This window comes from Antechinus flavipes, chromosome 5, assembly GCF_016432865.1.
Source record: "Antechinus flavipes isolate AdamAnt ecotype Samford, QLD, Australia chromosome 5, AdamAnt_v2, whole genome shotgun sequence".
NCBI lineage: Eukaryota > Metazoa > Chordata > Mammalia > Dasyuromorphia > Dasyuridae > Antechinus > Antechinus flavipes.
The window spans coordinates 286,115,472-286,138,279 of NC_067402.1; the positions used below are offsets into that span (position 1 = coordinate 286,115,472).

At 48.9% G+C, this 22,808-nt stretch overlaps 2 protein-coding genes across 2 annotated transcripts; one reads left to right on the forward strand and one right to left on the reverse strand.

The window, feature by feature from the left end:
* Positions 1–1,546: 1,546 nt before the first annotated feature.
* On the reverse strand, positions 1,547–11,625 carry ANKRD54 (ankyrin repeat domain 54). The gene is made up of 8 exons (XM_051962508.1): positions 11,316–11,625; positions 10,872–10,919; positions 8,184–8,282; positions 6,055–6,126; positions 5,545–5,592; positions 5,314–5,438; positions 4,186–4,293; positions 1,547–3,325 (listed from the first exon to the last, which is right to left on the reverse strand). The coding sequence occupies exons 1-8, from the start codon at positions 11,623–11,625 to the stop codon at positions 3,251–3,253; spliced, it is 885 nt and encodes a 294-aa protein (XP_051818468.1). The 3' UTR covers positions 1,547–3,250.
* LOC127538770 (uncharacterized) lies at positions 11,624–22,322 on the forward strand. The gene is made up of 4 exons (XM_051962509.1): positions 11,624–11,671; positions 21,254–21,685; positions 21,719–21,817; positions 21,857–22,322. The coding sequence occupies exons 1-4, from the start codon at positions 11,624–11,626 to the stop codon at positions 21,995–21,997; spliced, it is 720 nt and encodes a 239-aa protein (XP_051818469.1). The 3' UTR covers positions 21,998–22,322.
* The last annotated feature ends 486 nt before the right edge of the window (positions 22,323–22,808 follow it).

Genomic DNA, 22,808 nt, shown 5'->3' on the forward strand with positions numbered 1-22,808 from the left:
TTAATTTTATTTAATAATAACTTTGTATTGACAGAATCCATGCCAGGATAATTTTTACACAGCATTATCCCTTGCAATCACTTATGTTTCGTTTTTTCCCCTCCCTCCCTCCTCCCCCCCCCCCAAGATGGCAAGCAGTCCTATATATGTTAAATATGTTGCAGTGTAAATAAGTTTTTTTAAGCATTATTTGTTGTGTCTCCCACATACTGAACATTACTATAAAAGTAATTTTCTTTTTAATTTTTAAAGCTTTTTATTTTCAAAACATATGCATTATGTTTCAGATTTTCCCTCCTTCCTTACTCCCTCCCCTAGATGGCAAGCTAGCCAATATGTTATATATGTTAAAATGTACAATCCAATATCCGTACACCTATTTATACAATTCTCTTGTTGCACAAGAAAAATCAGATCAAAAAGTTAGGAAAACAAAATGCAAGTGAACAACAACAAAAGAGTGAGAATGTTGTGATCCACACTGGGTTCCCACAATCCTCTTTGGGTGCAGATGGCTCTGAGTGGTCTTCATTTGCATTTTTCTAATCAATAGTGATTTAGAGCATTTTTGATGACTAGAAAATGGCTTTAATTTCCTCATCTGCAAATTGCCTGTTCATTTGATCCTTTATCATCTGGGGAATGACCTGTATTCTTAAAAATTTGTGTCAGAGGCCCTCGAGGGCTTTGGATCCCAAGGACTGAGGTATCTAAACACTTCCAGGAGGGGGGGTTGCACTAAATTATCAGGGTCCTTCCCAGCATGCAGCCCTGATGTTCCAAGTTCTAAGCCCTTTTCAGCTCCAACAGTCCCTGTTCCAAGGTCCCTCCCGACCCTGCCATTCCATATTCTAAAGGCCCCTCCCAGCGTCATCCCTGGTCCCAAGGCTCTTGGAAGGTTCTATTGGAAGGTAGGAAGTCGCTGGGCTTCTCTGGCAGTGGCCTGGAGGGTGTCCCGGTTGCCTTGGTCTCTGGCCAGTTCCAAGGCTGCCCTCAGGGATTTGGGGTTCAGACCACTTTTCTACCCCCCCACTTCATCCCCTACTTATAGGTGGGTCTTAGTCAGTAGTTGCTTCCACAATTGAGAGGAAATTGGGAAACAATCACTGGCATGATCCGGGCCATTTTGCCAATTTCCGAGTTTTTAAAACTCTAGGGTTGGCCGGGAACCCCGTGCATCTCGTTCAAGCAGAAGGGCTGGTGTTCCAGGTTCTAAGGAGGGATGTGGGTCGTGGCTCCTCACTTGGGTCGAAAACTCGACTGTTGGGAGTTGGACTCAATTCTACCAAATCCTGCCAACTTCTTCCTCTTCAGGACTCAACTAGAACCCATCTTGGGGAGAAAGCCCTCCCGCAGAGACCTCAGACGAGACCCTCCACCCCGGGCCCTGGAAACCCGCCTCTTCTGTAGGAAGGCTTTGGCCCTGATGGCCATTCTGAGGCTCCCAAAGGTTTGGGAACTTCCAACCCAATTCCATCTAGTCCCACAAGCATTAAAAACTGGGCTCCCCCCATCCCAGGCCAGCCCCAGTGAGAAGCCAACACGGTTCTTGGAGAAAAAGCTTACATTTTAATAAGGGTGAACCCAACACATACACGAGAAAGAACCGGAGGGGGCCTGTGTACAGCCGAGGCGGACCGTTTTCAGCCAGAAGGGACGTCTGCGCGGATCAGGGACACCATTCTCCAGCAATCAGGAAACAAGGCCCAGTAAATGGCACCGCTTAATCTGCCCCACCACCACGAATCCCTCATCTCAGCACATGAGATTTTGCATCGATGGCCCGGAGCCCGAGCCAAGAGCCTGGGGCAGGGTGACGCTGCCAGCCCGTGCCCCCCACCACTTCCTGGCCAACGGTCCAACACGAGAAAACGGCAGTAGGAAGCCCTTTGTCCCTGCTTTGTCCCTGCACCCTAAGGATCCTGTGACAAAAGTGACGGGGGTGTGCAGGCCCCCCTTAGGCCTGCCACCTTAGGGAACGAGGAGCAACAGTGGCCACTGACTATATACATTAAACAAGAAACCGTACTCCCCCCAACCACACAGGAACTTATTTTCTGGGTCACTGTGTGTACATCACAGCGAAGGCTTGAAGGAGGCGCCCTCCATCTTCCCCAGACCCTCACCCACAATGGCTGACCCAGCTGCCTTTAGGACCCGGTAAGTGGTTGGCTTGTGGCTTTAAGAACATCTCCACTGCCCGTGGGCGACACAGCGGGCTGGGAAACTGCTCAGGAGGGGGGTAGAAGCCCACAAGGCCTTGCACCCACAGGGGGCCCCCTGCCTCTAATCCCCTTCAATGTACTGGCTACATGGCCTAGGGGGGTAAAGTTGCTAAGAGAATGGGGGGAAAGTTCAGCCCCAATTGCCCCAAGTTCCAGGGACCCCAGGAGCTGCCAGCCAAGTTTGGGCACCAGGAGAGCAAGCTCCCTCCCCTCCTCCTGACCAACTCCCTCACGGCCCCTGTACACAGCCGTGACTCCTCCAGTTTGCAATCCACGGCCTTGAGTTTTGTTCCCCCCCAAAGAGAACCAGAAGCCGAGGCAACCAGCCTATTTTCTCACAGGGGTCCGAGAGCCCAGTAAGAAGGTGCGAGGCAGTGATGGCTCCCTGAGGCTCCCCAGGCAGCCCAGAAGGCAGCAGCTGCCCTCGAGGCCCCAGCTCTGACCACAAGGGGCGTTAGAAAGGCTCTTGCCTCGCCCTCCAATGAGCAGGCCCCAATCCCAAACTGGGCCTCTCAAAACCACCTTAGATTCCAGCCCCTCAAACTCCCAGCCCCCACAAAACCTCCCACCTCAAAAGGAAACCTTCCCTCAGCTCACCAGGACGGCGCTGAGATCCAAGCTCTGGTGAGAGGTGTGATGTTTGCCACCAGGACTTCCACTTCCTAAAAAGGGCTCCCCCCACCCCCCTTCTCTGCTCCCAGCAGCTTCAAGGAGAGGACGGTGGGAGGAGGGTCGGGCCCACCTGCTCTCATGTGTGACGAGCCACGGGCATAAGGAAGGGGAAGGCGGTCTGGGAAACCCCTAGGCCGGGGCTCTGCTGCCGGGGCAAGGCCAACATCAGCGCGGGAGGGCGTCAAAGAAGGAGGTGACGGCTACAGCCTCCATGGGAGGCTCTGAAGTAGAGACCCCGATGAATCCTTCCCAGCAGGCCTGGGCCAGGGCCAGGCTGGCCCCTCCCTTCTTCCAGAGCTGGGGATGGTCTGGCGGAGGTCCGGGAGGGGACGCAGGGGAGGCCCTCTCTGCGGCTACCTCTTCTCCAGCTTCTGCATCTGCAGGCTGAGCGACGTGAAGCTGGCCAGGAGGTCGGTCACCTCGTCCACCTGTCAGAACCAAGCAAACATCTAAGCTTCCTCATCTGTCAAATGGGAAGAATTCTAGTAAAAACTCAGGGAGAAAAGTCAGAGAACACAGGCGCAGCCACTCCCACGGTAAAGGGCGGGAGGCCCTCCCTCTTCCTCCACAAAGTACGGCTCCTGCTCTGGCCCTAACTCCAGGCTGGTGGGCCCTGGGCTAGGCCAGCACTCAGGAGGCCTTCTGACCTCTGACTCCCACACCAGCTGCCTCAGCGCCTCCAGAGAAGCCCCCCTGTAGGGCACAGAAGAACTAACAGCCAAAGTACATGGGCACACATCCATCAAGAAAGGAGGGCTTCCCCTAGGATGCCGCCTCCTCTTCCTCCCACTAGATGGTCAGCAGGGATCTCTGTGGGCAGCTCTGCCCACCTCAGGGAGGAGCCTAACCAAAAGCTCCTTTGGGGTTTCTCTAGAAATACAGCCTCTCTCCAGGGCTTTCCTGGGGCCCAGGACAAAAGGTCTTTCTTAGGGAGGGGAAAAGCCTGACTTCCTCTTGGAGCAAGTGGCCCACGACCAACCTGGCTCCTTCAGAAAGGATCAGGGCGGAGGGGAAGGAGCCCAGGCTCTAAGTGACCACTGCCCTAATCCCTGGAAAAGAAGCTGACCCCAAAGTGCACTTTTACGGAGCGTGACATTTCCTGGTTTGAGACACCTAGAGATGTCAGCAAAAAGGACACCTGCTTGCGGGCATGGGATGGTGCCGGACCCGGGCAGGTCCTGGCAGAGGGGCTCCTATCGGGCCCAAGCAGGGGTAGCAACCAGATACCATCTGTGCCCACCTGTGCCCAGATGCCCGCTTGAACCCAGACACCCGGCCAGGACCTCACCTGCTCTTTGGTGCTGGTCATCTGCAGGCGGGTGCAGAGGTCATCCAGCCGATCTCGCTGCTCGTGCTGTCCCAGCCGCTCCAAGTACTCCCTGAGCATGTGGATGATCTACAGAGACAGCGGAGGGGGGAGGACAGGAGGCTGGGAGGCGGCCTGCGCCCAGTGTGGCCGCACAGAGCCCGGGCCAGCGCCAGCACTGAGCCTCCCCACAGCCCCATTTTTTAGCTGGAGAAGCAGAGTAGAAGTGAGGGGTCCGGCCCAGCCAGGGTCCGAGTCAGCTCTCCTGCCTTCAGTGTGTGCCCCATTAAACGGGGTTACGCCGTTCCCACTTCAGCTCAGTTTGTTTTAAGGGGATCCACCTCAGAGAAGGTGTGCCCCGGGGAGGGGCTCATGTCCTTGGGCAGGATCAGGAGATCTCCAAGGCCAGGGCAGCTTCCAACATTACTACCCTGACTCAGCCCCATCCAAAGCTGGGGACCCTGGGCTAATGGGGTGCCGGGAGGATCACATGAGATCCTGCCTGTCACTCAGGAGGCACCACAGAAAGGACCGGGGCCCTGACTCAGGTTCCCCAATTCTCAGGCTTCTCATCTGTAAAATGGCCCTGGGCTCTGAGATGCTCCAGTGTCCTCAGGCCAGGGCATGTAGGACGGCGCTCTCTCCTTCTGGGGCTCTCTGGCTGCACGGAGTCACCCCTTCCTTATCTAAGAGGAGGAGCCTGTGCCCCCCAAATGCCCTGTCTGGTCACCGACATGCCAACCCCCAAACTCTGACTCCTGGGTCATCCCTGACAGGAGATCTCCCTCCCCACCAGCCCGCTGAGAAATCTCCTTGAAGGACCTCTCCTCGGGCAGGGGCCACCAAATGCCCTTTCATCTCTGCAGTAACCTGGGGAGCCCCTGGTCGGGGCCCATGGTTTATGAAGGATGGCGGCTTCGTGCTGAAGCACAGAATAAAAACCTAGTCTGCCTCCCGACTCTGGGGGCACGCTGTGAGCTCCCAGGGCGGCACAACCCCGGGGTCCTCCCAGAACGCTTCCTTCTCATCGCCTCCTCAAGCCTCATTCCCTTGGCTCCGGGCCAGCCCTAAGCTGGGGGCGCACGATGTGGGAGCGAGGGTCCCCCTCACCTGTTTCACCTCCAGCCGGACAGCTTCTAAACACTGGGACTGCCCCTCCTGTAGAATGTTCAGCTTTGACTTGGCAAGGTGCAAGGGGGTCCTGCCGGCCCGGTCCAGGGCGTCCACCCGGGCCCCTGGGAAAGGAAGGGAACAAAGAGAGAAGGAGAAATGTGAATGGGGGTGGGGCTGGGGCTGGAGAAAAGTGGGGGCAGGAGTTAGGGAGATTTGCCAACACTTTACCTCCTCGGAGCAGCGTGGTGATGACGGGAACGTGGTTGGTGCAGGCAGCTGTGGGGAGACATGGGCCACATCAGGAAAGCACCAAATGAAAGGGCCTCCCCTTTCTGGGTGTGCAGACCCAACCCCCGTCTGCAGAGCCCTGGACTTCAATCACTCCCCAGCCAGGCCCATCCAGACTCTTAACCTAGTCATGATCCCTTGGAAGGGCAGTGGTTTGGGGGGGGAGGGGGGAAGGGGAGGAAAAGCCTCTCTGGGGCAGTTCTCACTAGCAGGGGAGGGAGAGAAGGGGGTTTAGGGGCTTTCTTTGCCGAAGAAGCCGATTTGAGCTGAGGGCGGGCACAGGGATTCTCCTCTCTCAGCACCAGAGATCGGGTCAGAAGGCACGCTCTCCTCCTTGGCAGCTGTTCTGACGGGGCTCGGAGGAACCCCAAGTACCACCAAGAGAGCGCTGGGGGCCAGGATGAAGGCAGACACGGCGGCCTCTCAAAGTCTCCTGGTCATGGCACATACCCAAATGCAGAGGCGTGTTGCCCAGCCCATCGCGCTGGTTGGGATCAGCACCGTGGTCCAGGAGCAGCTGCACTGCAAAGAGGAAGCCCCCAAAGGAAGTTCAGGAAGCAGAGCCCCTCTTGCGCTGGCCTCCTCTCCCCACCACATGGGCAGGGATGCCCACCTTCTAAAGCAGCAAAGCTGCTGTTGTGCTCCCAGCTCAGGAACCTCCAAAAAGTCACTTCCCCTGAGCCTGCTGCCTCAAGTATACAAGAGCCTCAGAAAGAGCTTCTTAGGTCGACCCTTCCTGAATTCTATGGCTAATCAATTCACCCGCTTATTTTCCCTTCCCTCTTCAGGCAGAGACTCCCCAAATCCTAATTCCAGAGACGATCCCGCCTGAGATCCAAGGGCTCCCCATTTCTCCAGCCACCATCCAGCTCCCAAGTGAAGGACCACTCAGCGAGCAAAATGGGAGCCCCGAGGGAGGCGTCTGGGATGTCCAGAGAACATCCTCTGACAAGAGTCCAGAAGCAGTTGGCAGACAGGAGGCTTCAGTACAAGAAGGACCTGGTTAAGGGGCATTCTGATGACTAAAGGGTGGTTCTGGCTCTCTCTGGTGCACAAGAAAATATAGAAGAAACTCTCACCTGTTTGATATTCTATAAACTCTTTTCAAAAATGGAAACAGCATTTGACCAGCGGGTGGGGGAAGAAAAGAAAATGGCTCAGCACTTGTTCTATCTCCCTTGGGCTACCTTGAAAATATATGGGGACAGCAATGTTTCTATTGGGCTTATATCCCAAAGAAATACTAAAGAAGGGAAAGGGACCTGTATGTGCCAAAATGTTTGTAGCAGCTCTGTTTGTAGTGGCTAGAAGCTGGAAAATGAAAGGATGTCCATCAATTGGAGAATGGCTGGGTAAATTGTGGTATATGAATGTTATGGAATATTATTGTTCTGTAAGAAATGACCAGCAGGATGAATACAGAGAGGACTGGCGAGACTTACATGAACTGATGCTAAGTGAAATGAGCAGAACCAGGAGATCATTATACACTTCGACAACGATATTGTATGAGGACATATTTTGATGGAAGTGGATTTCTTTGACAAAGAGACCTGAGTTTCAATTGATAAATGACGGACAAAAGCAGCTACACCCAAAGAAAGAACACTGGGAAACGAATGTGAACTATCTGCACTTTTGTTTTTCTTCCCGGATTATTTATACCTTCTGAATCCAATTCTCCCTACGCAACAAGAGAACTGTTCGGTTCTGCAAACATATATTGTATCTAGGATATACTGCAACATATCCAACATATAAAGGACTGCTTGCCATCTAGGGGAGGGGGTGGAGGGAGGGAGGGGAAAAAAAAAATCGGAACAGAGACGAGTGTCAATATAATGTAATTATTAAATAAAAAATTAAAAAAAAAAAAAAAAAAGAAAATATATGGGGACCACAGGTCTGAGAGCCCCTTCAACAAGCATCCGATCCTGGCCACTGAGAGTCAAGGGAGAAACTCCGGGACGGAGAAATGGAGAATAAGGTGGGAGCCTCTCCTAGTGGAGAAGGGGGGGGGGGGGGTGTTAAATAACAACAGTGATGAGGCTAGCCGGGCACTTCAAAGCCCAATATAGAGTCTGGGGTGAACCGAGCAAGGATGAGACCAGTAGCTTTAAGAATTAACTCCAGGTGAGGGACACCTCCCTGCTGTGTACTTGGCAAACCACTTCTGCCATCCCCCTCTCTGATGTGCCGGGATGGGGGGAAAGATTCAGTCATAGTCAGGTAGGAAGAAGCCTCAGTTGCCCCTTAAGTACAATTCAGTTCACAGGAGGGGAAACTGAGGCACAGAGTGGTTAAGGGACTGGCTCAAAGTGAAGGGGAGTTAGTGGCAAAGCCAAGACTAGAAAATAGGAGTCCTGATTCCCAGAGACCCTGAGAGTCTCTGGCACGGCCCGGGTCCAATTCACAAACCGACTGATCTAATTTTCCAACGATCGGCAGCATCTCCTAGTAGGACGAGCACCGAGCCAGGAATCCCAAATCCCAAGTTTTGATTGTGTGCCCACCAACTCCCTTCTGCAAGAAACCTGCTCCCAGCCCCCTCCCCAGCCCGGCCTCCTGTAGAGACTCACCGATCTGGTCGTTGCCATTGCAGGACGCAAAGTGCAGGGCTGTGCGGCCTTTGTCGTCCGCTGTGCATGGATCCACCCCGTCCTCCAGCAGCTGCTGCACTGACACCGCCAAGGGCAGAGAAGAGGAGAGGGCGTGTTAGCGAGGACGAAGGGCCCCTTCAGACCAGGAGTCCCCTCCTGCAAGCTGGCCTTAAAGAACAAGAAAGCTCAACCCTGAGCACAAAAGCCCACAAGTCTTCAGCACTTTGGCCAGCACTAAGGACCCTCCCACCTGGGAACTCTGAGCAGGGACACGGCTCCAGCAGCCCCCAGGAATTTTGGCTTGAATCACCAAGAAAGAGATGAGGAGAGATGGGCACTGAGACACGTGCCGATGCCACAGACGGGCGGCAGAGCTCTACCGGCTAGCCCAGACTAGGTCTGCACATGCATCTGAGAGGGAGCCCGCCATGCCCTGGGGCAGCCCAGGCCTGCTGGGGCGGCCTCCTGCTTAGCGCTAACACAACCTCTGCCCATCCCAAACTCCCAAAGAGATGTCAGGCTGGTCTCCTCTCGGCCTCTTGCCTCCACCTGAAGGAGCTTAGTTATTCCATTAATGAATTCAAGAGCCTTCCCCATCCAGGACACTCTCCACCTTGTCTAGAAATCCCGAGCTCCCTTTGATGCTCGGCCCAGACCTGTTTGACTCAGCCCATGCTAGGAGTCCCCCAGGCAGCACCACGGACAGAGCCCAGCCTGAAGCCAGAAAGACCCCAGTTCAAATTATGCCCAGGCTCTTACTAGCTTTGTGATGGCAGTGACTGATGACTGAATCTTTCTCGGCCTCCATCAAATGGGGCTGTTAACACCAAATGAGAGCACACAGATAAAGCACTTTGTTGCCTCTGGTTACTACTGGCTCTGGAGTCCATCTAGTCCCAACACCACGTCAGAGTGGAGCAGGACACGCTCTTGGAGGCAGGAACCTGCCTTCTGAGCCCTTGTTTTCCTAGGGACAAGTCTGGGCTCGGCACATAGTAGGTGCTTAATGAATGCTGACTGTCAGTATCTTTTGTGTAAAACATGGTGTCTAAATGGAGCACAGAGAGTCTGGCCAGGGCAGAAGTCAACAAGAGTAATGCTGTCCTCCGGGTGGCCTCCGGACCCCTCGGTGCAGTCTGAGGCTGCGCCAGCTTCTGGGCTGCTTGCATCGCTGGACAATCACTCATCCAAAGCCTACTGCTCGCCAAGCACTGCTAAGACACAAATATGGCAGCCCCCACTGTGAGGAGCTTCCATGACCCTCCGCACGCAGACAAGGAAGTACAAACTACACAGCTGGCCATTCCTGGGGGCCAGTCCAGGCCTCCGTGGAGCTCTGAAGGGGTAAAGGACTCTCAGATGAACCACTAACAACCTTCGTCAAGCCTTCACCACGTGGCAGGCGCCGAGCTGGGGAGCAAGGTGACCAGGGCAACTGTCCTGCTCCATCAGCTGGCACCTCAGGGCCCTGGAAATCCCACACTAGGTCTCCTATGCCATGTCTTCCCTCCCCCTCTGCAAAGGCTGTCAACACTTGGGTCTCAGATTCAAAGTTCAGCGTCCCTGACCCCTTTTGTGACTGCTCCAGTTTCTGCCCGACTCCTTCCTCTGTTAATGCTTAGTTCCATGAATCAATCTATCTGTAAAGCTCTCCGCACAGGGCCTGGCACATAGTAGGAAGGTCTTTAGGACCTTGTTCCTGTCCCTTCCTGTTAAGACTCAGCTCCAAAATGATGGCATGTGCTCTCAGAAGGCAAGGAAGGTAGAAGCTTGGGAGTCAGGGGACAAGTTAAAGTGCTGCTCCCAACACTTCCCAGCTATGCCATCCCAGACAGGTTTCTCATCCCATCTGTACAACGGGTCTGACAAATCTTGCCACGTTTATTTCAGAAAACTCTACTAGAGGACAATACTTAAACTTTGAAGGCCCTTCCTAAAGCGCAAACCCAAGCACAGGAGGATGCTCATCAATTCCCCTGGGGAACAAAGGACAACCTGCCCAGCACAGGCCGTCTCCCCTTCCCATAATTCTGCACTGAAGCTAGGAAAAGAAAGTTCTTTAGTTTGGACCCTTCTCTTAATTAAAAGAAGGATCTTTCACTGCTTAAATGTGTGCCCCAAAAGTTGTTCTAAACCTAGTTTCTGGCCCTGGGACCTTAGCCCAGCTGTGCCCCTTCTGGTCCCTGCAGGGATTATTTTGCTGTTGCCTCTAACATGACTACAGGACAGGGTAATCTCTGTGTCTAGATTCCCTGGCAGATCACTGACCTTGAAGGGAGACAAGAAAGATTAGCTGCCCCTGTCCCTTCCTTCCTTTCTCCTCTCTAGTCAGCAAAAGCGCAGTCAGAGCCTCCATTTCCCAGGAAAGTGGGGCAGTTTTCATGGTTGGAAGCCTTTCTCCTGGCAGAGGTCGAGGAGCCGTTGGGGCCCTTCTTCAAGTGCAAACAGCTGGTGTCCACGGAGGTTCGCCCAACCTGCCCAAGGCAGTCCTGCCCATCGGGCTCTCCCTAGTCTATCCTTTTTTCCTCCTTTCCGCCAGGAAGTTGCGCAGGTCTCACAGCTAGGAAGTGCTAAGTGTCTGAGGCTGGATTTGAACTCGGGCCCTCCTGACTCGACGAGCTCCCCAGACCCTCCTCAAGAGCCCCGGGACGCCTATGGGGGACTCACCTGTTTCTAAGTCATTGGCGTTGGCAGCTTCCCGCAGCCTTTTCAGCGCTGTGGAGAAGGGTAGAGAACGGGCATGAAGAGGAGGCCCTGCAGGCCCAGAAGCCCCCAGCCACTCTCATGGGCTGCCCCGGGGCTGGGGGGCTTCCCTCAGGGTATCTGGCTGGTGAATGGAAGACCCCTGACGCAGGAGGCCAAGAATAGGAGTCCTTTCCTTTCACCGACGCCCGGGAGTGAGAGGAATGGCCTCCCATTGACCCCAGGAAGCTGGGAGGGGTGTTCCCCATCTCTGACCTAGAGGTCATGGGGGGCCGCCCTCCCCTTCCTCTGGGGCTCTTCCCTCTTCTCCCGGAGTGCTGAGGGATCCTCCCTCCACCTCTCCCCAGCAGTCCTTGAGGTTCCTCCCCCCCTCTCGGTTCCTGGGCACTCCTCCCCCACCCAGCTCACCGTGTACCTCCCGACCCGTGGGCCCCAGGCGCCGATGCGGTCGGGCTGCACGCTGGAGGCGGCCCGACCGCAGCTTGCCGCTCCGTTCGTTTCCGGGACCGGGATCAGGGCCGGGGTCGCGCTGCCACAGCTCGTGCAGGAGGCGCAGCGGCGCGGGGGGCGGTGCCGGGACCGCCGGGCCCAGGCCGCCCAGCACCGCGGCGAACCCGCCGAACGAGAAGCTGGCCTCGGGCCCCGCGCCGCCCTCAGCCCGCGGCTCCCATACCCCGGTCTCGGTGCCGACTCCGGGGCCTCCGCCCGAGGATGCCATGGCAACCGCGCCGACCCCGGGACCCGCCACAGCCGCCGCCGCCGCCGTAGCGTCAGGGTCGACGTCACGTCAGCCTCCTTCCTAACAGTCGGCCCCACCGACAGGGTCTAGGCCGGGGAGAGGCCCTTTGCGCGAGGTTCTACGGTCGCGGATGAACAGTCTTTTGGACCAATCAGTCTGTCATTGCTGAGCGACCAAACCAATGAAGCCGAGGCTAGGGTTAGGGATGAGGATTGGTCGTAGGAATCCGATAGACAGAGTCATAGTCCAATCAGATAACAAGGCGTTCCACTATTCCTCTCCCCGCCCCTACCATGGCCAATCAAATCACCTTGTTTGGGACCACCACTCTCACCGTGTTAAAGTTGAAATCGAGACCCTTAAGCTTTAGTCAATCACTACAAGTTTTCCGCGGCCAATAACAAAAGAAAACAGAGGAGAAGTAGAATGGGGATTCTTTTAATAACAAATTTAAGTCTGACAAGGTTTTGGGGTATTTTTTTGAGCTTGCGAACTAAGTTCCCGCTCGTGGGAAAGAGTCGCCCCTGGATCCTTGGTGGGAGCCGGGAGGCTTCAGAGCGCACGCGCTTGAAAAGAAGGCGGGGTAAAAATTTCATTTGTGTGGGGTGGGGAAGGCCGGAGGCGTCCTCTGCCGGGCGGGGCGGGGCGCTTTCCCGGCTCAAAGGAATAAGAGTTTGTGCATATTAACTTAAAGTAAATGCATAATACCACCACATATATTTATTAATCATATCATTCTTTCCCGTTCAAATCCAGTCTTAGACACTCACCAGCAGTGCGAGCCTCCTTAAGTCACTGTACCTCTGCCTCAGTTTCCTCAACTATAAAATGAAAGTAATAATAGCAACTTCTCATCGTATCCCTCATCCTCCGGGCGTGTTTTTGGTTCTAACTCATCGAGGCAATTCAATTCTGCCACATCATCCATTCTCAAACTATTTTGCATTTTCCCAAATTACGCGATGTTTGAATTTTTAATAGTATTTCATTTTTCCAAAAACATGTGATGTCACGTGATTTTGGGGTCCCCGGACTTTGGGGACCTGTTCTAGTGAGGCCTTGGTCTCAGGAAACTGAGCACATCCAATCTTATCTGAAGCCCCCGAATTCACTTGGAGATTAACTTCCTAGACCTACCCTAGAGCTATAGAATTAACATATCCATGATTGACGGTCCTTTTCCTGAATTTGCTTAGAATTCAGTCCGCTGAGTAATGACATCAAGTTGCTTTTAATCAAATCTTTGCTCCTTGACTAGGAGATGGGTTCAAGCTTGCAAACTCTTTTGAGACCCCTCGCAGCACAGGTCTGGGACTTTGGGGGTCCCCCTTCTGGACCTCAACACATGCAAAGACAGTCTTCAACATTCACCTTTGCAAAATCTTAGGTTGCAAATTTTTCTCCCTCTTTCTCCCCTCCCTCCCTTAGAGAGCAAAACAATCTGATACAGATTAAACTTGGGCAGTTCTTCTAAACATATTTCCACATTATCTTCATGCTGTGCAAGAAAAATCAGATCAAAAGGCAAACAAACAAACAAACAAAGAAAAAAAAAGGAGAAAAAAAAAAACAAGCAAACAAAAAGTGAAAAGACTCTGCTTTGATCCCCATTCAGCCTCTCTGGATGCCATGGTTCTTTCCATCACAAGTCTATCGGAATTGCCCGAATCACCTCATTAATGAAAAGAGCCAAGTTTTGAATGTTTTTATTTTCACAAGCCTCTATTTTTTCTCCATGCTGCAAAGAATGAACATCTGTGCAACGAATACCTACCTACAAACCAGAATAGGGCAGGAAATTTAAGGCCAGAAGCTTCAAACCGCAAAATTGCTTGTTTCCCCCTCCCCTACTTCTTTTGAAATCATTCGAGACAAACCTTTCAGACTCAGAGTTCTTTTTTTCGGTAAAAGCACCTTTTCCCACACTGAATCAGTAAAAATTTCCATTCAGCAGGGAAGAGAGAATGAACTTTTGCTGAGAAACCTGAGTTTTGAGTCCCTTCACTCATGCAATCACTGGCCATCACTCAGGGAAACTTTAAATCCAACCAAACCCCTTCTATTAATCTCACTGGGGAAAGATTTGGAAAAAGCCAAACCCTAATTTTAATTTGGTGTGAATCAGACAAAAAGTGGTCTCCCATTGAGGCATGGGGTACTCATTTGATAGTCTTGCACCCTACCTTTTCCAGGACAAATCTTGAAGTGGGAGTAGTTGAGGGGATGACATGGGAAGGGGCAAGGACAGGATCATCTTGTCTTTAAAGGGGCTTTTGTGGTACTTAAGTGGTCCCTTGATGAATGCTTAACACTGATGGACTGATGGACTTCTTGACCCTCCAAATATTGTATACAATCAGGAGACCAAGCTATAAATATCAACTTTGGAGATTTTGTATAACTGAGGCAAACAACTAACATAGTTAAACTTTGCTTTGAGTGATTTTTCATAAAAGGTGCCACCTTTCCCCTAATAAATATCAAGTTCATTAGGAACTTTGCCTAATTTCTGAGTTCCACAATAAAATCTCCGGAGGATGAGCCTTCCCATCGCGAGATAAGAAAGAGAAAGCTCGCTGTAGGAGGGCTAAAGAAATAGTAAAGATACATAGCTTTTATACAAGAAATTACATCACAAATAAGAGAGCATTGAGAAGGGGAGGGGGAGGCATCTAATTGGTTGTTGCTATTTGGGGAGATTGGAATGGAAGGTTTCTGTTTCTCTGAAATAATCTGATTTCTAGGAAACAGAAAGTCAGGCCTTCAGGCTTAATCAAGCAGACAGTGGTCCAGCTAATAGATTAAATATCCATAAATGTCAAATACCAATAAATGTCATCAGCTCAGGTTAAGTAAATATGTTTCTAGCTGGCCAAGGCTCAAGTAGATATGAGCCTGCCCATATTATACAGGTCATAGGGGAGAGACAGAAATAATAAAATATAGAAGAAGAATTCATACATTCCTATAAGTTCTTCACCTTATCCATTCCCCACACCTGGAATGGAAGATTTCACCATTTATGATACCAAGCTTTTTTTTAACCAATCATAACTTATTCCCTGACTCTGTTTTTTATTCTTTGTTTTATACTCCCCAAAAACAAACAAACAAACAAAAAAAAAGAGCAGTCCCTCTCGTTTGCAGGTCTAAGTTATTTATTGGCAAATTTGCACTTGGCTAATAAAATGATTATGCAGGGCAGCTAGGTAGTGCAGTGGTTAGAGCACCAGCCCTGAAGTCAGGAGGACCTGAGTTCAAATTTGACCTCAGACACTTAGCACTTCCTAGCTGTGTGACTCTGGGCAAGTCACTTAACCCAATTGCCTCAGCAATAAATAAATGAATGAATAAAATGATTATGCATAGAACTTTGTGCCTCAGTTTACCTTATTTTAATTGTTACACTTCCCTAGAACAATACTGATGTGCTTTAGGAGCAGGCGTTTTCAGCACTGAATGAAGAGACTGTAAGCACCAAATGATGTGATTTGGTCATGTGAAAAATGAATAATGGCCTTTCTCTTTGGCAAAGGATAGGTTTATTTAGGAGAAGAGGTTCAGAAAAAATGAAGAGACATAATAGACACATCAGAAATGGTAAATATAAACTAGAGTTGGAAGAACATATAATTAGCAAGAAAAATATTTTAACAATTGATAATGGAAAAGACAAGTTCCCCAATGGAACTCTTTTGGCTGACAGGTTAAATCTATAAAAGCTTTCCACCCTAAAAGAGTTAGTTAACAGGTTTGTATCCCAAAGAAATCATAAAAAAAGGGAAAAGGACCCACATGTGCAAAAATGTTGGTAGCAACCCTTTATGAAGTGGCAAGAAATTAGAAAATGAGTGGATGCCAGTCAGTTGGGAATGGCTGAATAAGTTATGGTACATTCATGTTGTTCTAGAAGAAACCATCAGGATTGCAATAAGATAACTGTATAAATATGTATTCATATATTGGATTTAACATATATTTTAACATATTTAACATGTGTTGGACTACCTGCCTTCCTAGGGGAGGAGGTAGGGGAAAAATTTGGAACAGAAAGTTTTGCAAAGGTCAGTGTTGAAAAATTACATGTTTTGTAAATAAAACGCTTTAATAAAATTAAAAAAGAAAGAAAGAAAGCACCAGCAGGATGATTTCAGAAAAGCCTGGAAAGACCACGAAGCTAAGTGAAGTGAGCAGAACCAAGGGAACATTATATACGGCAACAAGGTTATGTGATGATCAACTATGATGGACTTGGCTCTTTTCAACAATGTGGTGATTCAAAGCAATCCCAATAGACTTGTGATGGCAAATGCCAGCAACATCCAGAGAGGGAACTATGGAGACTGAAGGTGGATCAAAGCATAATGTTTTCTTCTTTGTTGTTGTTGTTTGCTTGTTTTTTTTTTTTTTTTTTTTATCCTCATTTCCCCCCACTTTTGATCTGATTTTTCTTGTGCAACATATGGAACTATATTTAGAAGAACTGCACATTTAACCTATATCAGATTTCTTGTTATCTAGGGAAGGGGAAAGGGATTGAAAGACAAGATTTTGCAAAGATGAATGTTAAATGTTAAAAATTACCTTTGCAAACCTTTGGAAAAAATAAAAAGCTAAAAGGAGAAAGATACCATGAAGCAGTCTCATGGAGAGTTATAACCCAAAAGGGAGAGATTCACAGGGGAACCTCAGGGATTTGACGTAACATGGATTTCTGACCAGACATAGTAAAGTGGGGCTGTCCACAACCTCCATAGTGGGATTAAAAGATTAAACTGTGCCCAGTAAGTATACTTCCCTGCCTGGGGCAGGGGAGGGAGAGCAATTCCATCAATACTCCAGTCCCTTTCCTTCAACTTTACCCTGTTTTTCAGGAACTCATCAATTCTGTCCTTTTTTGTAAAGCCTTACCAATAAGAAAAGCAGTTCAATTTTTCATGAACTTTTTATATGTTTCAATCTGGTCTATTCTTGACAAGAGAAATTTAAGGAAAATGACTTGTACTGTCCATTGAGGAAGAAGAGTACACAGAGCATAATGCGAGGCTGCCAGTGTCCAAATTTAGTTCAGGAATGCTTAGCCTCTCTTCAGTGTAGAATGACTCTGTTTAGATTCACACCAAATTATTGGGGAATTTTCTCAGTCTCTTAGGAAAGGTATTCCCTATGACTGTAAATCAGAGGCAGACTAGACTGAAATTGATTGGTGTGCTACAGAAATGCATTTGGTCTGGTTCATGGAAGACCAGAATGACATCAATATGTTAGGGATTGAGGAATGGTGTTTCTGACTGTGGCTGATCAGACCAATCCAAGCTCTACCACAGGTTGGGCACAAATAGTCCCCGTGAAGATTTGGAGTGGAGATCTCTCGAAACTTGCACATTTATGTTTCTTTTAAGCTACTGCAATTCTGTCCCTTCTCTGATTTGGGCACACTATGCTGGGGGAATCTGTGCCAACAGCTCCCATGTCTCACAAGGGATACCAAAGTTCTTCAGAAAGACCTTGAGAGCCCTTGCAGCGCTTCCTCTGATCTCAGTGGGAGCACCTGCCTTGAGATCTCTACAAGAGTTTTCTGAATTCTCTGTAGTTCAGTCCAAGAAAGGACCTCAGTGTCCAGTACCTTATCTCATCGCGTGATCTTCAAAACCTTCTGAAGACAATTAGAATCGATTCAACTGAGTCTTTAAACCTGGATCATTATACCATCCCCATTTTAGGAAACTGGATCCTATTTGGGCCAGGAGAGACTTCAGTTTCTTAAGACAGACTTTTGTAACTTTTTAGACTTTCTGGAGTACAATTAATAGCATTTTGAGGCAGAATGCAAGTGGGGGAACATGTAAACCTTGGGGTCGGAATATTAATTCTGTGCTTCCAAGAGTTGCCAAAGATCAGGTCTGTTCAAATGAGATGATGTTTTCTCTGTAATTACTCTTAGCAGAACATATTGTTTGAGCAGGCAATATCTAGAATAGTAAAGGCCTCCTGGAGATAATCAAATCAGGTAGAAGGGAAATCAAATAGTCAAGAGGGTCTATCTCTACATATACAACATTCATAATCTCAGTGGTTACTTGTTCTGGGGAGCAAATATCTCCCCCAAACTACACAGGTTTAATTAGCTCCTCCAAATATTTAACATTTTGAGAGTGTTAAAGGGCCAGCACTTGGGACCCAATTTCTCGTTTCAAGAGAAGAGTCATCCCAAGCCTGTTCCGTTCCTTAAATTCTTGACTCAGGGGATGCTGTGAGTCTGGAAGCAGAAGCCAGGAAGTAGTGCCTGGCTCCTTCTTCAAATGATGTTCCTCTTGGGGTTTCAGAGACAATAACTGAGAAGGGCTCATCAGATCCTCCTAGATACATTGCTTCCTACAACTGGCAGCCGCTACCTTTTAATAGATAAATCATGAAACATAACTGCTATACCCAGGGGAGAAAGAAACGGTGCACATAAGAGAAAGCCGACAGAGCTAAGAGGCTTGAATAAATGATATAAATGAGTCTTTATTAAATGTTTACTATAAAACAAAATCTGAGGATATAAAAAAGGAAACTGAGATACTCTTGATTAGAAAAGACAATTCAATTACAGGATGAGTAAAAATATTCCCAAAACCACAGGATAAAAAATGGCAAGGTCCAATGATCTTTAGGGATATAGAAGGATGTTCTTTATGGGTAGCAGAAGTTGCAGGTATAGAGACTGGTCTCTAATATGGGAATGGCTAGAGTGAGACAGAGATAGTGGTGGTTCAATTAATCTCGCAGTGAGGAAGGCAAGTTTACAAAAACTAAGTTCTTCTGGAGAGGTTTCATCTTTCTGGGCAAAGGCAGTGTTGATACACATAAAAACACCAGGAGGGAAACATGCTTTGTTCACTTTTTTTCTGCTTTCTTTTTTCTCTCCCATGGTTTTTCCCTTTTGTTTTCATTTTTCTTCCAACATGATTCAAAAAAATGTATATTTAAAGAATATACACATATAACCATAAAAAAGAAAAAAGAAAAAAGAAAACATAAGGGAGAAGGGATCTTGGATCAGAACACAATGATTCTCAGGTTTTGAAAACAGTTCCAATGGCAGGCCCACCCATGCACAGGCATTTTAGGAACACGGGTGTTTTTAAGTCCTGAGGGAACAGTTCTTAAATTGATTTGCTCAAATCTTGAGGGTGACTGAGCCTTGTGATTGTTCGACAGGCATACTGAACCAGAGTTAGGAGGAGGAAGAGGAGTACAATAGTTTCTAGTTCAGTTCATTTCACAGTTACATAAGCACAGGAATTCAGGGATTGTGAGTGTGTCAAGAGTCTTGATTTATCACCTTCTAAGGCAGCATGTGAGTTGTAGCTCTGGTTACCAAGCCAGACTATTTTCTGGGTAACTGAAAGTTCTAACGTGAATTAATATGGAAATCAATCTTTTGACAGAGAAGAGGTAGCGATGAGACGCTCTTTAGGTCTGTCTGGAGCTGGGTCTCTCTGCACTATCAGATCTTACAAGCTTACAAAGTCAGTGAAAGAATGACAGGAAGGATGAGAAAAGCACACTTTTTTTATATAAAGGTCCCTTCACCGGGCTATTGACAATACTTCCATTTTCAAGTTCCCAGGGTTCTAGGGTAGTAATTGGCTTAATGGGATTTAGGGATCAGGTCTTCCCACTTTTCCTCTCCACTTGGGAATTAATGTCTATTTCTTATAGGGACCAAGGTGCCAACCCAAATACCCAGTTTTTCACATGGGCTGACCTGAGCCTTTTTATCAGTTTTAGGAGCAGAGATTTTCCCAACAATTTGGGAAGGAAGAAGGAAGAAAGGCAGAAAATAAGTACTTATTAAGCATCTACTGTATATCATTTTATAAAGGGCTTTATAAATATTATTTAGGGAAGGCAAAAAAACAAATTGCATAGGCACATAGACAACCAAATCTCCTAAAGAGTTGGTTTGTTTCTGAAACTGTTTCTCAGTGGTTTGACCAATGCTAAGGGCAGTGTTACGGATATTTATTTCTCAAGAAAATACCCTCTCCGTTACAGATGCCGTAATTTGTTTTTGGTTTGTTTGTTTGTTTTAACGTCAAATGGCACATTGAAACTTCACATTGCTCAAGGGATGGAAGAGACAAACAGAGCTAGTGATACAACAGGCTGGGGAGAAGAAGAGCAATAGAATCAGGCAGCTCCTGCCATGCCTCTGTAAGATCACCTGTCCAGGAATCCAAAAGGGTAAGCCTAGAACAGGGTGATCATTTTGGATGAGCACCAGAGAGATCCTTATATGCTGGGCTGCTGATCCAGCAGCAAAGCACTTTACTATGAACTTCCTAGAGGGCACAGATCATGGGTGAGAGATACCAACAATCCCTAAGGGTTCTCCATATCCACAATCTACAATTAAGGCAAAGTACAGGCACCTCCAAAGTAGGGTTAAGGCACAGGAACAGGGTATTTTCACAAACACCCCCACAACCCAGATGCTTTCTCTTTTTTTTTTTTTAAACCTCCCTCCCTTCTCCCAAGATTATATCCTCTCACCTTCATTAAAGTTGTTTCCATTTACCCAGTGCTGCTGGCTAACAGGGATGGCAAACCTGGGCTTTTTAATCCTTTTGTACTTCTGCCTAGGAGAAACACAAAATCTATTCTCTCCAAGCACCAAGGGGCTACGAAGAGCATCCCTTCACTCAGTTTAGACTGGGGGTTATCATTAAAATCTTGGAATGGGAAAGCTCTTCCCCGCAGTTTAGGAATTTAAGGCAGAAGGTGAAATTACAAAAAGACGACAGAAATCACATCTCCTAATAAGAAGCCAGGGTTTGGGTTTTATAAAAATTATTTCTCACCAAGAGGATGGGTTTGGAGACTCCCCGACAGTCTAGGCTTTCAGAAGTGACTATCTTTTAGGACAGCGAGTAAGTCAACTGACGTTGACATTGGCGTATAAGCCAATAAGGGCACTCCCTTTTCCAATGACCAAGCTGTTTACAGTAAAAGCACGCGTTAGGGTGATAGGACGGCTGAGGATTTTTAGGGCCTTGCCAAACAACCATCTTCAGCTGTGATCTAATCTCCCAGAAGCCTTCAGCTATGGCTACTAATTCTTGCATGGGTAGTTCTTTCCACTTCACCAAAAAATGCAATTGTTTTTGAATTTGGGGGAGAAGGCCTTGGACAAAAGTGATCGCCATCCCTTGGGTGGCGCCATTGGCTGGATCATCAATGCCAGAGTGTTCCTCAAAGACTTTTTTAAATCGAACAAAATACCTGCTAGGTTTCTCATTCATTTCTTGCTTACAGCTTATAATTTCCCCCCAATTAGATTTTTTGCGGCAGACCATTGGGATAGCATTGAGTAAAGCCTGCCAGACCCAAATTAAGTGTTTCCCTTTCCCAGGATCATACATTGGCCAAAGTGCCTCTTCAAAGAGGTGCTCTCTGACTTTTCTGGGCAGTTTAATTTTCAAAAAGGTATTTATGTCTGCCCAGGAGGGGTTAAAAATATCAATGATGTAAGACAGCTGTTTCCTAAACTCCATTGGGTTTTCCTCAATGCTAGGAAGCTCATGAACCATAAGAAACAAATCCTGAGGCCTAATAGCACAATCACCAAAACTTCTGTTCCACTCTGGGTACTCCATCCCTGCAGGCCTGGGAGGACATAGCCAGGTGTGTCCAGCATTTGAGACTTCTACTGGGGGTAGGGGTAAGAAAGAAGAGGGAGCTAGAGCCGGAGGTGGAGGGGCAGCAGCTGGAACTGGAGCCGGAGGAGGAGGGGCAGCAGCTGGAACTGGAGCCGGAGGAGGAGGGGCAGCAGCTGGAACTGGAGCCGGAGGTGGAGGGGCAGCAGCTGGAACTGGAGCCGGAGGTGGAGGGGCCGCAGCTGGAACTGGAGCCGGAGGTGGAGGGGCCGCAGCTGGAACTGGAGTCGGAGGTGGAGGGGCAGCAGCTGGAACTGGAGCCGGAGGAGGAGGGGCAGCAGCTGGAACTGGAGCCGGAGGTGGAGGGGCCGCAGCTGGAACTGGAGTCGGAGGTGGAGGGGCCACAGCTGGAACTGGAGTCGGAGGTGGAGGGGCAGCAGCTGGAACTGGAGCCGGAGGAGGAGGGGCAGCAGCTGGAACTGGAGCCGGAGGAGGAGGGGCAGCAGCTGGAACTGGAGCCGGAGGTAATGGTAGAGGGGTAGCAGCTGGAGATGGAGCCGGAGGTAATGGTAGAGGGGCAGCAGCTGGAGATGGAGGGGCAGGAGCTTTCTTTTTGGGAACTTTTTGAGAACTCGGGATCTTCTGTTTTGCCAGAGAGTGATTTAAAGACTCAAAAGTATGGATCTTATCTTCCAGTTTCTTAATGGTATCCCTATGATGTCGATTCTGAGCTTCTGTGTGCCAATAAAAGAAAGCTTTCCACTCACCTTGCCTGACTTTAGAGCCTTGACCTTCCAGGACCTTCTTTAGGTGGATTATTTTACCCAAGTCAAATGATCCTTCTAGTGGAAACCACCGAGAGCCATCATAAGGCTTATCAGCTTGCGTAAGCCTATTCCAGCGAAGCAGAAATTTGCAGCACTTTGGCTGGTAATGGACATACATATATGATGCTGGCGTTCCTACCTCTGGAAAAGCTTGTTTTCTACCTTTAGAAGTGTTGTTCCCCATTCCGGCAGCTCTTCCAACCTGTCCAATGAACAGTCCTGTTCAATTCACCTGAACTGTGGCCAACCAAGGTCTCAACCCTCACCAATCCCTCTTGAACCCTGGTATGGTACTCAACAGGGGTAATTCATGTGGCCTTTCTGCTGCCCTGTCACCTCCGTGGCACCTATTTGCCTGCCTTATACAAATAATCTTAACTCCTAAGGTCACACCCACTAACCAAGCTGTAACAGTGTGGAGAAAGATCACTGATTTCATCCCTTTAAGTAAGCCAGGAGGGAACCCAGGAGACATGCCCACAGGACTTGTGGGATTACCACAGATACCAATAGTTAAAGAGTTCTGCTATTCTTGCTTGCACATCAATAACCGGTACCTTGTGTCTGAAGAAAAGAGCAGTATCTGGGGCACACAACCAGCATGAGGCCAATGATAAAAAGCCTTTCTAGCGCTTCTTGGGATCCCAGTCCTAGGACAAGTTTCTAACCAATATTAAAGTAAAAGGGG

Excerpts from the sequence above, each read along its gene's own strand:
- LOC127538770 (XM_051962509.1), top strand. The coding sequence starts at position 11,624 with ATGGCAACCGCGCCGACCCCGGGACCCGCCACAGCCGCCGCCGCCGCC. Across the intron at positions 11,672-21,253 it reads CCACAGCCGCCGCCGCCGCC|CACAATCACCAAAACTTCTG; the intron begins GTAGCGTCAGGG and ends GAGGCCTAATAG. Across the intron at positions 21,818-21,856 it reads AGCTGGAACTGGAGCCGGAG|GTAATGGTAGAGGGGCAGCA; the intron begins GTAATGGTAGAG and ends ATGGAGCCGGAG.
- ANKRD54 (XM_051962508.1), bottom strand. The coding sequence starts at position 11,625 with ATGGCATCCTCGGGCGGAGGCCCCGGAGTCGGCACCGAGACCGGGGTA. Across the intron at positions 10,920-11,315 it reads CACGGGTCGGGAGGTACACG|CGCTGAAAAGGCTGCGGGAA; the intron begins GTGAGCTGGGTG and ends CCTTCTCCACAG. Across the intron at positions 4,294-5,313 it reads TCCGGCTGGAGGTGAAACAG|ATCATCCACATGCTCAGGGA; the intron begins GTGAGGGGGACC and ends CTGTCTCTGTAG.